Source organism: Zeugodacus cucurbitae, chromosome X, assembly GCF_028554725.1.
Source record: "Zeugodacus cucurbitae isolate PBARC_wt_2022May chromosome X, idZeuCucr1.2, whole genome shotgun sequence".
NCBI lineage: Eukaryota > Metazoa > Arthropoda > Insecta > Diptera > Tephritidae > Zeugodacus > Zeugodacus cucurbitae.
The window spans coordinates 27,087,422-27,103,411 of NC_071672.1; the positions used below are offsets into that span (position 1 = coordinate 27,087,422).

General features: G+C 34.7%; 1 protein-coding gene across 1 annotated transcript in view; it reads left to right on the top strand.

Annotated features, from left to right (window-relative positions):
- The window catches only part of LOC105219658 (paired box protein Pax-5), a 61,415-nt gene extending 46,090 nt beyond the window's left edge, over positions 1-15,325 (top strand). Inside the window, exons 7-10 of the mRNA XM_011195946.3 lie at positions 1,711-1,796; positions 1,879-2,092; positions 12,060-12,167; positions 12,610-15,325. Coding sequence (XP_011194248.1) covers positions 1,711-1,796; positions 1,879-2,092; positions 12,060-12,167; positions 12,610-12,776 — 575 coding nt within the window. The 3' untranslated portion in view covers positions 12,777-15,325. The remainder of the gene's footprint in view (positions 1-1,710; positions 1,797-1,878; positions 2,093-12,059; positions 12,168-12,609) is intronic.
- Positions 15,326-15,990: the final 665 nt, after the last annotated feature.

Below are 15,990 nucleotides of genomic sequence, written 5' to 3' on the forward strand. Positions count from 1 at the left end.
CCGTGTACAATTTGTTTGTCAAAATAAATATGTATAATACTATTGGGGATTCAATATGAAATTGAATAAAAATGTAATATGCACATATGTATATCTCTAATCTTGAATAATAAATAAATACATATAATTTTGAGCATATAAAATATTTTCAATAATATACACTAATATTTATTCAAACCATGTTCAAACCTTTGTTCGAGTGCAGCTTAACTATCTCGCATAAATATAGTCGTAATATTTCCAATTGGCAATTAAGAATTATGATGCGATTACAATTAGACAGAAGGGCGCAAATCATTATATTTGATATATGGGAGTTAGGGGAACATATGAACTGATTTAATAATTTTTTAGTACCAAACCACATCATATTTATAGTTACTTATGCTATTATAATATCTCGCGTATTAACTTATATATATATAATATGGTGGTCGTAATTATCAATCGATTTATATTTCCTATTTTCACACTGAGCATCGCAAGTCAGTTTGTTTCGTCACCCCATGATAACGATATAACACTTTTACTAGGTGTAACTTATTATTTGAGGAATCGTACACAGAGTTTAGGGAAAAATCAAAGGTAGGTAACAGCCATTTCAACAGTGTTGGTATTGATTGTGTATATACCGCCGGCACTTTCTTTGCGAATAACATATGTTTAGCATAACAGAAAAATTGTATGCAACAAACTTTACTACAATTGAAACTTCACCTACAATTGGGTAGGTTATCAATTACAACCCAAATTATTATTTTGGCGATTCCCCTTGTTAAGACCCAATCGCATCGTGAACAATGAAAAACACATGTTCGCCTTAAGTCAATCGCTATTATATACTATAAATATATATTTAACAGTAAGAAACCTTTCGTGAGTGTTTTTAGTGACTAGAGCTGGTAATATTGGCACTCATACATGTCAAACGTTCTAAAGCAGAGAATAAAGTGTTGAGAAATCTCAATAAACAGAAAATTAATTCAATTACCGCGAAGCACGTGCACATTAAAAGCCTTTCAAAATTTCATGTGGCATACATAAACTATTTTTAAAAACCTCCCTTATACAGTTCCATAGCTAAATAGCAATATAAACATAAATATGCACTTACCGTCATATACATATTCAAACACACATATGTATTTATATGCATTGAAGTTTGGGCTAAAATTCTTATGCATTAAAAAACAGTAACAGCCGGTTTCACGAAACAAATTTAAGTGAAAAATAATTAATTTCAGTTGCACCATTTGAGTTAATTTTTATTTAAATGGCCACGCTTTGCCATTTAAATATTATTTAAATACTGTCACATGTAACCATGTTACGCTTTTCTATCAGCTGAATTCCCATTTGTTTACCATTTTGACAAAGAACTACAATTTACGTGTTTACATAAATCAGCTGTTATTCTTACTAACATCTCTGCCTTTTAATTTTTTGGATGCCAAATGACAATAATGGTGAAACGCATAAAACTTAACTGCAAAGTTAAATAAAAATAAAAATTAAAATTAAATGGAACTTAATTTTCAATTAAAAAATTTCGTGAAACCGGCTGTTAGTAAGTTGCACTTTTAAGAATACCTGGTTTAAAATTATTGGTAGTGTTTACAAATCGGAGATCTTCAATGGACTTCCATTGAAGCTACTACAATTATCGTAAAAACGTAAATTAGAGAAAACAAATACATTTTATACTTGCAGACGAAAATCGTGATGTTAACATGCCTTCTGAGGACGACATAAAAAGACAGAGGATAGCTTACAGCGGTGACCAAATTTATTCGAATGCAAGTGCCATCAAATTCAAGTCTATAATTATTGTCATTAATATTTTTTTCTGAATTAAATTTATGATATTGATTAAAACAGATTTGGTCTGGAAAATGGTGCATCAAAGACGAGCATAAACTCCTCTCCGATTTAGGTAGTTTGACTACAAACAGTAATACGGCCTATTATGATACCCATAATAACTTTCCAGCAGCAGGAGCCGTCGGAAATGATGCAGTGATATATGACAGTATCACATCAATATCGCAACCTCAGAATTCGCTATATACGCCGTCCATAGGTGCATCCATTGGTAAGTACAGAAGAAGAAGTACATATATACATTCATATTTATGAATACTATCTGAAGTGGGGAAATCATCGTTATATGCAAATAGTGTTAACTAATTTTAAATGAATCAGAACTGTTAACTTTCTATAATAATGACGTACTGCAAACATTCAAAAGCCTAGTCCGTAAATAAATTAATACATTTTGTTACTTTTGTTTATTTGTTTTTCATTCATATAATTTAATTAATTTTTTATTTAATTCTAACTCTTCATCAGGCAGTAGTTCTTTAACACCTCTAGTACCTATAAATATGTCAGACATGAAATTAAATGCAAGTTCACTTGAAACAAATATATCACCCTATTACACAGGTAAGCAAAAAAATGTACATTCGAGTTCTACGTAGTATAAATTAAATTTTGGTTATGCAATTAAACCACAGGACCAAATATATTTATGGTGAAAAAAATCTTAAAATTAAGTAAAAACTTGGTTTAAAAATTTTGTCAAATGGTGAAATTTTGATGGTATACATGATTCCTGACACTGATGCGTTGATAATAGGTTTTAACACCACAGTGACCGATACTTTATAGTATCTTCCCGCTAGACTTTCAATATTGAAATATACAGAGGTAGTCAAAATTATTTACACATCGGACGTTTTTTTACACGCTTCACAGAAAAAGCTTTCGCTTGTTGTTGTTATTGTCGCAGGGTAACAAAATGCTATGTTGTAGTAAACCTTGATCTATTCCCGAGAGAATGAAGTCGGTTTGGCTAGAATAGCTAGAAATATGGCGGAGAAAAAAGCAAATGAACTGAAGACTCGGAGTAGTCAAAAGTATTTACACACATTTTTTTTGCGTCAAAAGTATTTACACACACCATGAAATGGATTATCCTGTTAGTTTTTATACTCTCGCAACAAATGTTGCTAAAGAGAGTATTATAGTTTTGTTCACATAACGGTTGTTTGTAACTCCCAAAACTAAACGAGTTAGATATAGGGTTGTATATACCAAAGTGATCAGGGTGAAGAGTGGAGTTCAAATCCGAATGTCTGTCTGTCCGTCCGTCCGTCCGTCCGTCCGTCTGTGCAAGCTGTAACTTGAGTAAAAATTAAGATATCTTGATGAAACTTGGCACACTTATTTCTTGGCACCATAGGAAGGTTGCTTTCGAAAATGAGCAAAATCGGACCACTGCCACGCCCACAAAATGGCGAAAACCGAAAACACATAAAGTGCCATAACTAAGCCATAAATAAAGCTATAGAAGTAAAATTTGGTATGAAGGATCGCACTATGAAGGGGCATATTTGGATGTAATTTTTTTATGAAAGTGGGCGTGGCCCCGCCCCCTACTAAGTTTTTTGTACATATCTCGCAAACCAATAGAGCTATATAAACCAAACTTTCTGCAGTCTTTTTTTTAGCCACTTCCTAATACAGTCCAAAAATGAAAGAAATCGGATAATAACCACACCCACCTCCCATACAAAGGTTAGGTTGAAAACTACTAAAAGTGGGTTAACTCACTAAAAAAAAACGAAAAACGGCAGAAACACTAAATTTCACATAAGAAAAGACAGATGGAAGCTGCACTCAGATTTTTGTACAAAATGGAAAATCGGCGTGGCGTCGCCCACTTATGGGTCAAAAACCATATCTCAGGAACTACTCGGCCGATTTCAATGAAACTTGGTTTGTAATAGTTTCCTTACATCCCAATGATATGTTGTGAAAAAGGCCAAATCGCTTCACAACCACGCCTACTTCCTATATACCAGAACTTTGAAGACAATCTGAATCGTTTACATTACAATAGATAAAGTAAGTACTAGTGAAGATATCGGTACAGAACTTTGCACAAATACTATGTTAATAGTGTGGCAGCCCCATTCTAAAAATCGCCGAAATCGGACCATAGGTTTTTAAGGCCCCATCGAACACGAGGACCTCGGTGCTTCTAACCTAATATTATGGTTTCCAACTTTCAATGGACTTTATACCATATATATGAAGAATATGTGGGTCAAATTGTGTATTATGTAATATAAATAAAGTTAAATAAATAAATTGCGAGAGTATACACGGTTACACCCGAACTTAGCCCTTCCTTACTTGTTAATGATAATTTTTTTAATTTTAATGTTTAGTCTAAGTTACTATTCTAAGGCGATAAATTCATAATTGGTTACATTACCATTGGCATACCAGCCTGCTTTATGGTCCGAATTGATTCAACCCAATTGTGCGCTAAGTTAACAGTTAATTTAGACCAAATGTCGCTAATTTCGGCGTTTTCGGTTATTATATCAATTGTCCTCTGATATTTAACGAAAGACCAAACATTTTGACTAATGTTTTAGTCAGGGCTGTGCGGAGGTCAACTTGATTTGCTTCATTTAAAACTTTTGAAGGTAAAGATCCTTCATGAAAAGGAGCATTGTCCTGTTGTAAAATGTAGTCAATAGTTGGAAAAGGCCGACGGACCACTACAATGGCATGGTCATGTGAATTCTGATATATCCGGATGATTTAGGGTCGCTAAATTAGTACCAAATCTCCAAAACAGAAGTAAGGAAAATTTCCCCAAAGATTCAAAAAAAATCAAAAATAAGCTGCATTATTCTTCTTCTTCTTAAGGCTGACATCACCGCAATCTAAGAAATGCGATGGACATGACAAGGACGGAAGAAGGTGGGTCCTTGTGACATCTACTACAGCGGCCATATAAAGGAGAGCAAATTCGTTGTGGGATTCGTGGTGGGAGAGAGACTCCGTCGTCGAGTCCTGGCATTCACTCCGGTGGATGAACGTCTAGCCACAATCCGCATCAAAGCGAGGTTCTTCAACATATCGCTGATTTGCGCCCACGCCCCGACGGAAGAGAAGGACGAAGTGATCAAAGATACCTTCTATGAGCGCCTAGAACGTACCTATGAGCGCTGCCCCCGCCACGATGTCAAAATCGTGCTTGGCGATTTTAACGCCAGGGTGGGTAAAGAAAGTGTCTTTGGCACAACAGTCGGAAAATTCAGCCTCCATGACGAAACATCACCAAACGGTCTGAGGCTGATCGACTTCGCCGGGGTCCGAAATATGGTCGTCTGTAGTACTAGATTCCAGCATAAGAAAATCCATCAAGCTAGTTGGCTGTCCCCGGATCGAAACACGCGGAACCAAATCGATCACGTCGTGATAGACGGAAGACATGTCTCCAGTGGTTTTGATGTGCGTACGCTTCGTGGTCCCAACATCGACTCGGACCTCTATCTTGTAGCAGCTAAGATACGCACCCGCCTCTGTGTAGAAAAGCGCACACGTCAACAAACACAAGGAAGGTTCGACATCGAGAAGCTGCAATCACAACCGACAGCCGAACGATTTTCTACTCGACTTGCACTCCTGCTCTCTGAGAGCACTCATCAGCATCTCGGTATAAGGGAGCTGTGGGACGGCATATCAAACTCCTTACGTACAGCTGCAACCGAAACCATTGGTTTTCGGAAAAGTAAAAAAAAAAACAGCTGGTATGATGAGGATTGTCGTCTCGCAGTGGAGACGCATTTGCAGACAAAAAAAAAAAAGAGGCCGAAATGCGTGAGTATGAAGAGCTTGACAAGCTGGTCGACAGGGGTAATGCTCGAAAATTTTACGAAAAGATCCGGCGACTAACTGAAGGTTTCAAGACTGTACCCCCCCAGAGGACCCCCAGAGGTGATCTAGTTATTGATGACCAGAGTATACTGAGTTTGTGGAGGGAACACTTCTCCAGCCTGCTGAATGGCAGTGAAAGTACAACACCAGGAGATGGCGAACCCGATTCCCCAATCGACGACGTCGATGGAGCAGATGTTCCATTGCCCGACCGTGAAGAAATTCGAATAGCAATTACCCGCTTGAAGAACAATAAGGCGGCGGGTGCTGATGGATTACCGGCCGAGCTATTCAAATACGGCGGCGAAGAGCTGATAAGGTGCTTGCATCAGCTTCTTTGCAGAATATGGTCGGAAGAAAGCATGCCTGACGATTGGAATCTCAGTGTACTCTGCCCAATACACAAAAAGGGGGACCCCACAATTTGCGCCAATTACCGTGGGATAAGCCTCCTCAACATCGCGTATAAGGTTCTGTCGAGCGTATTGTGTGAAAGACTAAAGCCCACCGTCAACAAACTGATTGGACCTTATCAGTGTGGCTTTAGACCTGGAAAATCAACAACGGACCAGATATTCACCATGCGCCAAATTTTGGAGAAGACCCGTGAAAATAGGATCGACACACACCATCTCTTTGTCGACTTTAAAGCTGCTTTCGACAGCACGAAAAGGAGCTGCCTTTATGCCGCGATGTCTGAATTTGGTATCCCCGCAAAACTAATACGGCTGTGTAAGCTGACGTTGAGCAACACCAAAAGCTCCGTCAAGATTGGGAAGGACCTCTCCGAGCCGTTCGATACCAGACGAGGTTTCAGACAAGGAGACTCACTCTCGTGTGATTTCTTTAACCTGATGCTGGAGAAAATAATACGAGCTGCAGAGCTAAACAGAGAAGGTACAATCTTCTTTAAGAGTGTACAGCTACTGGCGTACGCCGATGATATCGATATCATTGGAAACAACACCCGCGCCGTTAGTTCTGCTTTCTCCAGACTGGATAAGGAAGCGAAGCGTATGGGTCTTGTGGTGAACGAGGACAAGACGAAATATCTCCTGTCGTCAAACATACAGTCAGCGCATTCGCGTCTTGGCTCCCACGTCACTGTTGACAGTCATAACTTTGAAGTTGTAGATAATTTCGTCTACCTGGGAACCAGCATTAACAGCAATACAATGTCAGCCTGGAAATCCAACGCAGAATCACTCTTGCCAACAGGTGCTACTATGGACTAAGTAGGCAATTGAAAAGTAAAGTCCTCTCTCGACGAACAAAAACCAAACTCTACAAGTCTTTCATCATTCCCGTCCTACTTTACGGTGCAGAAGCGTGGACGATGTCAACATCCGATGAGACGGCACTAGGAGTTTTCGAGAGAAAGGTTTTGCGGAAGATTTATGGTCCTTTAAGAATTGGCAACGGCGAATACCGCAGACGATGGAACGATGAGCTGTATGTGTTATTCGACGACATAGACATAGTCCAGCGAATAAAAAAACAGCGGCTACGCTGGCTAGGACATGTTGTTCGAATGGATGAAGGTGCTTCAGCTCTGAAAGTATTCGATGCAGTACCCGCTGGTGGAAGCAGAGGAAGAGGGAGACCTCCACTCCGATGGAAGGACCAGGTGGAGAGGGACCTGGCTTCGCTTGGAATAACCAATTGGCGCCAAACTGCCAGAAGGAGAAATGCGTGGCGCGCTGTTTTGGACTCGACTATAACCGCGTAAGCGGTGGCTACGCCAGTCAAGAAGAGAAGATTCTTCTTCTCACGTGGTAAATGCATAAAGCGTTTACTAAAGAAGCCCTGGAACAAAAAATCAGCCTTATCTGTCCATGACAGGCTTTAGGATGCATTTTAAGGCAAATGAGAGGCATATCGCTTTTTTGGTTTCGGAAGTGGTCAACTTTATACACAACGTATGTACTTATGTTACTATTTTAAAATCTCCTTATCAGTGTAGCATCATTGGCTGTTCATGCAATATGCTGATTCGATGATGCTACAATATTAAGAGGACTAATTGTGGGATTTTGTATGACAGTTCCTACTAATCTTCTGCATTCTGTTTGAATTATCACAGGTTTCCGCCCAATTATCTTTTAATTGTCCTTGCAATACTTCGTTTCCTTCTTTTTAATAACATTATAAACAGTTTTCCATCAAATTCTATAATTTTTAACTAATTTCGAAGCCTAAACCCGAGTCTTAAACTTAGTAACTGTCTCCAATCTAGTTATAAACGATAATTCCTTTGTTTTCGATATTTTATTTACCAATTTTTATATTTTAAGGCTGAGTTAGGTTGTTAAGAATGCAATAGAATCAAATTACTACTTTTGCTCAAACCAAATCCAAGGATAAAGGCTAAATCGCCGTGTGTAAATACTTTTCACGCAAAAAAAATGTGTGTAAATACTTTTGGCTACTGCGAGTTTTCAGTTCATTTGCTTATTTCTCCGCCATATTTCTAGATATTCTTGCCAAACCGACTTCATTCGCTCGGGAATAGATCAAGGTTTACAACAACATATCATTTTGTTACCCTGCGACAACAACAACAACAAGCGAAAGCTTTTTCTGTGAAGCATGTAAAAAAACGTCCGATGTGTAAATAATTTTGACTATCTCTGTATGTAGTTGATAATTGTAATTGGTTAATTGGTTGATAGCTTTCGAACTTGTACACTTTGAATTAGGCCACTAAGTCACATTTTTTACCGTTAAGTTATCTATTCTAACTTGATTGTGACTGCAACTTGAGTGATGATTGGCTTCCATTGACCTTTAACATTAACTAATATTTCCAAAATGCCTGAATCGATCTTGTTAAAAGGTTTATGTCAAATACGTATATTGGTCAATATGGAATCAATATGGAAAATATTTTAAAATATTAAACAAAAAATGTAAATTTGTTTTCCAGTATTATTTAGTGTAATGCCAAAAGTAATTGAGAGTAGACCCTCCCTCGGATTTTCAACTTTTCGCGTGATTTTATAGTTTATATCGGTCAACATTATGGATATTTTATCGAAATTAAATTAAATTAAAATTTATATTTTATCGAAATTAAATTAAAATTTATTCAGACATCATCATATACATATCCGCCCTCTGGCTATAAGGAAAAACCACTAATGGCGCTTATAACCACTTTTACAACAATAATTTATATTGTTATATTACTTTGGAATGGGAATATAAGCAAAAAACAAAAACAATAGTATCATGAAAGCATCACTTAGAAATTATACGTCAGTTATGAAAATTCTTATGATTTGATTTAAATGAAAAAAACATATGTTAACTTTGAACTTTGTCTGGTATATACACAAACCATATTTTTATGAGAAGAGTTAATCACTAATATATGCAAACACATGTTTTGTTTTATTTCTTAAAACTACTTTTATTTCATATTGATTTTGTTTGTATTGTTCCCATACTATTCTCATAGCAATAGCCATAGAAAATGGTCAATATGCAACAATAGCACATATAGATAATACGGTGGGCGCAATGAACAGTGAATCACCACTAATTGGTTCTCATTCTAGTGGTAATGTAGCATTACCATCTGGAATACTACCTATAGCAATTTTAGCTGGAAATACTGCTATGAACAGTGACAACGGAATACATGATGGTAGTATAATACCTTCTATAGGAACTAGATCGTCCATAACCACAGCATTATTAAACAGGGATGAAAATATCAAAAATGTCGATCCCAAAATTATCGTCGCACAAGTATCAGCAGTGGACGAATCGTCTAATACTCAACAACAAAAGCCTTCAGTAAATGTACTTGAAAAACACAATAGAAATGATATGAGCGCTAATGTTACTAGGTCTCCTGATTCACATTCAAACACGAATGAACAAGGTCCACAACATCATCGCCAGCACATACAACAGCAGGCTCTACAAGCCAATGCAATAAATTCACCTCTTATATTGCTTCAGCCAAGTACCCAACCCAGAGATACTAATAATAGCACTACTACTACCACAAGCGGTGATGCCTTAAATAACAACGCTGCGGAATATTCCACGATTTTGCCAAGTTTTAACCATTATTCGGCAGGCAAGTGTATCACTAAGTTCGGTCATACATGCACTTGTATATAAGAATATGTGCTATACATTGAGTATTTGTATTGAATTTAGATACAAATATGTAACATCCAGTGTATTCGACCACATTATAATCTGCACTCCTTAATGAAATAAATTTTTATCTCCAATTTTTTTCTAAGACACTGAATAGTTATTAAAGTGCACATATACATATGTACTAAACATTATTTAAAAAATATATATATACATATATATAAATTAAAAGGGAAAACAATTTTTAAAGCTAGATACACTAATTTACGATAATAAAATCAATATAGACTTCAACGAGTTATTAATCTAAACTATTTACATATTTACAAATATGAGTTAAATGACAAATAAGTGTTGTTGTGATTATACATAAAATATATGTACATATGCATATGAATGAACGACCTGCCCGTTACCGAAACTTTAGATTTTAGAATATATGTTTTAGAAAATTGATAGTACAAGTACAAATCAAGGAAACTAACATCTTTCTTTACATACGAGTACTATATTATTATCTGACGACAGTAGCCAACAAGATCGGAAGTTTTTTTACGGGGGATTTGGTTGACTTAATGATTATATATAATGTAAAAAACACAAAGAAAATTTTGTACTTACATATAAATACAATATTAAGTCGGTTCTTCTATCCTGCCATAAAGTTTTAAATAGCAATAATTAATAGTATTGTTATGAGTGTAACATAGTAATATCGAAACTCACTGCAATACCTCTGTATCTGACATTTATATATGTACATCAGAGAGCTGCAACGGGTATATCATTTTCGTGCACACTCGAATGTCCACTCTGATTTTGTTTGATCAAATTTTTCGGTATGAATACACGTATTGATCGCTTGGAGACATGTTCAAAACGAACGAGCCTTTCGCGACACTCGAAACACAAGCATATATGCTTGTTTTAACAGAGTGCCGAGTTGACACTCGTTTGTGAACGAGCTGGAACTCTAACCCGATCGTATTGAATGTGATCGAGTCACACACGAGTGTGCACAAAATTTGAGAATATGTATGTATGTAATTGGCAGACATGCTATTATTGCGTAGTGATTGTCAACGATTAGTGGTTTTGTTTTTTTTTGTTTACTTTTTATAATTCATAATGACAACGATAGAAAATTTCTGTTGTGAGAACATTTCCAATGGCACAAACACCTTATCTGGTCTACACCTGAAATTTGTGATTTAAAAAAAATTAAAATATTTAAGTGCAATGAAATGTTTTTTATTTATGATTTATAAATTAATAAATAAAATAAGTCTTGAGTGAATTCTATTCTTAAATTGAATTATTCTTTTATAATATGTACTATGTACGTCTAATATTCAAATTATTCAACCAAAAAAGCTAAGACAGAACGCGTCATTCCGACGCCAACATATGTACATACATATGTGTGTACGTATGTTTATCTATTATTTTTTGGTTTTCGGGTGCCACTCGAGTGTGTTGATCACAATCAACACGTGCCGACACACCCGAAAATATAATATACATAAAATCCGAGTTTACTGCTTGAACTCGAACATAGGAGCGTCGTGATTGTTCGTTTGCGTTATTTTCGCTTCGGGTTCCAAACTCGATCGAACACGTGTTTGAAGAGTGTTACGACACAGTCGTACCGAATTTAAGCTAGTGTGATTGAACACACTTGAACATACCCGAAGCTGCTCTCTGATGTACATATAACCTGATATATTTGACATTTCGATTTTTATTTTCATTTATTCATTCATTTTAGATTTCTATTGTTATCAAATTTATAAATTGTGTGAACAAAGAATGGCATTTGATTTCTCATACTTAATTAATTCTGCTATTTCATTTATTAAACTGTGATCTAAATAAAAAAAATATTTAAGCTAACTAAGACTTGTGTGTACATATGGATATTTAGTACATATTTTTAACTGCACTTCAAAGGTTTACTTAGCTAAGTATATACATGTATGTATGTATGTAGCCCGTCATGAATTCCCACATAACGATTTGATTGTAATCGTTTAAATATTACAATTCTCTCGTAAAACTAATCATTTTGTTCATTTCATTATGTTTATTCATTTTATTCATGTGTATACTGCGGTGTATGGGAAAAATTTAATTTAATTAGGGGAATATGGAACGCAATTAATATTCATTTTCATCAGTGTATTATTTTTACTTATATTTGACAGCTTGTGGATCCGTTGTGCCTACCACCGACTACACCTATAATCCGGCATACTCACAGTATGGGTCAGCATACGGGTCTTACGGATATACAACTGGCACTGGTCTACTAAGTATGTTCAACAAATGTAAATTATTAATTAATTATTATTAAGTAGTTGAAAATTATTTGGTTATTATATAAATAGCCTAGCTACCGATTGGTACAGAGGATCGCTGTCAATAGAGGCATGTGTGGTTACAATGTACAGAGGTAGGCAAAAGTATTCACACATCGAACTTTTTTTGAACATTCCTCAGAAAGAGGGCTGTAAACCACTGCAAAATTCGATACGGTTCGGTTCAGTACTTCGACCTCTTGTACCGGTTTATAAGTATAGTATAGCCGCACACCTATAGCGTTAGTTACTTTTTAAAATATTCATAAAACAAATATATCATAGAAATAATGTATATGGCAAAACAATGTTTGCCGGGTAAACTAGGAAGTCAATAAATTTACATAAATCTCATTAAGAATTAATTTCTATTAATTACACTCTTTTCTTCCAAAAGATTCTTCTTACTACTATGATGGGAGTCAAAGTCAAACAACGGGCGCCTTAAATCAAGATATGCGATCGCCTCTAGCAGCCACCCGCGCCAACTCATTGGCTTCTGCTGCTTCACCGACTGGAAGTGCCTGCACGAAATCGGAAACATCAGACATATTTTTGGTATAGTAACTTAAAAATATATATTACATTAAGCATTGATGCAATAATACGAGTACTTAACTAATATTTAAGAGTATAGCAAACACATTTAAAATGCAACCAGGAAACTTAATTCTTCCTGTTGTGTTTATGAATCCTCGCAATAATGTACAATGTTATGTATATTTCTGGAATATAAGGAAGTGTGTGTGAATATAAAAAGATATATCAAGAATATCTAAAAGCGCATATTATTTTCAGCATTGTCAAATGAAGATATCATCTTGACACAAAATAGTTTAAAACATGCAACTTCTTCTGAATAAAATTAATACTCACGTTGAAATATGTACGGCAGCTGCCATCTTTCCAGTGTAAAATTTTACTAAGATGCCTATTTAGAGAGAAGGTATTTTCATATTCCTACATATATTAAAATAACGCCACGATAATAAACATCTAACTTAATGCACTACAGAAAACATAATTATGAAAAGTTCTTAAAGTAGTGTTATTGAACTCTAAGGCAATTACTTTTTTAAGAAATTAGACTTGAAATACTAGCGTTTGTTTTAATAGAAGAGAGATTAATAAATCGAACAAATTATATCAGATGATTAAGCGAACGTTCTGAACTTGTGGTGAAACTCTTAGCTAACATGTCTTTTGTTGCATACACAATTGTGTGGCGATTGTGTTTTTGGTGGAAAAATTCTTCTTTTTGCGTAAAGAACGATTTACAAACCTATTAGTTTTGTTTTAAAATTTTTCAAGTTTCAAGTTCTTACATTTACATTTACACCACTTTAATAAGGTATTCGCCTACTGTCTTGTATGAATCCAACGCGATAGCTTGGTTGTTATTTTTACACGAAAATCTTTTGACAAGAAAGCAGCTTTGTTGTCGGTGTATGCTCGAAACAATTCATGTTTATAATTATTTATTAACAACTTATATTATGCATTTTTACTATATCTAACTTAAATGAGGTAGGGTGCATGCTTTTAAAACCCTTTAGATAGTAATAGATATAAAGTGAATAAAGAAACACCTAAAAGATAAGTTAACAGAGTTCTCAATGCGTGGCTATGTTTCATTCTAACATATACTGCCAAAATTCACATATTTCTCATTAGGGCTGGTCTCAAAAATTATTTTCGGAATGTTCTATATCACAAAAATACCAACAATCTCGCCTCTGATTATTTAAACGATACATACATACATCTCGATTATTTTACACCCACAATATTATGAGAATATTAAAAACACAATTTTAAAGCATATCAATTTCAATTTTTAAACATATCGTGCTTGTTATATTTGGGATGGCAAATATTGTAGTCTTCAAATTGAATTCCTCATCAAATATATGTATGTATCAGTCGAATCCATCAATAACAGTTCTTATTTTGTTGGATTTTCTTTTGTGTTTTTTAATTCAACAATCTTATAATTCTTATGTCAAAACACTGAACAATTTAGTAACTAAAATTTGTACCGAGGAGCGAAATACATATGTATGCATGTTAGAAAAATCTGTTTCACGGCCACTGCATTTCAGAACCCACGAACCACCAAATTCTTGCCTGGCATTCAAATGACTTTAGCGAACTATTGAGTTCAAGTAATAACATTATGTTATAACTCTATAAGCCAAAAATAATTATTATCGATTTGACAAAACCGAATATAATAACTTACACATGGTGTGCAATTATTTAATACTCTGGAATCCTTAAATGGATTAAGTATAAGTATAAATTCCGTTAATGCCCTAAAGTAAGTAATGACTTTTTATAAAATCTTAATTTGAGTCAGTTATAATAAATAATTAAATCGAAATGATCAACGTCCTTAGGCTTAAGCTAAACAATTAAAAATAGTAAGAATTTCGACTGGATACACAAACTAGTCACAGTTTCTCTCATGTTAATAATTAGTGTGGGAAGTATCGAACACTTCTATGAAACGGGTATTTTCTAAATAAAAAATATGAGCAAAATTCCAATAAGTCTCAATCGCGAAAAATAAGTTTTGTACAAATAAATAAGAAGAAAGTTGAGTACTTCAATACATATGAGTAACGGTATCACAGAGTACTATTAAGTTATTTTAAGTAAATATTGTTTATTTTAAGTTATAAACACTGTTAAATACTCGTACACTGAGTTTTTGGTCACTTTCAGTAGCGCGTTTTGAGCACTTTTCATATTACTGCTCAATATAGGAAATAATCCCTAAATACAAAAAATATTATTACTTACCTTGGTGATATTAGCTGTCATCGATTGGCTAACTGCTATAGACAAGCCAATCGAACAAACTTTCCTAATTTCCATACAAACTGGCAGCACTGAAATCGAATTGTATATACTTGGTCGCACTGAACTCTTCAACCACCGTCTATGTCTAACGTTTTCTACAACAAATTTAATTTTTATTAAAGTTTTTTATTCAATAAATTCAATACAAAAATACTGACGATTTATCTTCGCCTGCCCTTTTCAATTTCAAATTTGTGTATAACAATTTTTACAGTAATTTTGACAGTAATTTCTCCTTTGAGCCGTTCACAATAGTAAAATGGTTCTAAAATGAGTAAAACAAAACTTGGTAGCACACAGCAAGCGACGATTGCAATTTTAATGAGGTACATATTCGCATACTCTCCAGCACGAATTCAACTAGATACATATCTTTGTTGTTGCTTTCACATGTAAAATTTTAGACAGGCGAGCAGCGCCCAAAGATAGCGAGTAGAGAAGTGAACAAACGATGGCAGCTATTATATCATAAGAACATGTCTCATAAAATTAACAAATTGTATAATGCAATAGATGAACAATTAATTAGAATAAATAAATCACGACAAGTCAAGGAATACACTAATTGTGTTTATAAGAATTATGTAAATTTTAAATTGTAAAGAAATATGTATGTAGGAGGAATATAAAGAAAACCGTATTTAGTTAGCTTTGAGTGACCTGTTTATTGCGTAGTTGCTATATATTATATTATTGTAATAATTATATGAACAAATAACACTAATTCAGCTATATTTATGTTTATCATATAATGATTGCTTAGAGTCTACTGTATAGCTTAATTAAAAAGACAGTATTATTAAACCTGTTATTTAACAGTAATTTTGCAGACAGAGATGCTTTTGAAACCAAATAAATTTTTAAAATAAACAATGCAGTTTTATAAAAACAATAAAAGTGAAGGGAAAAAACT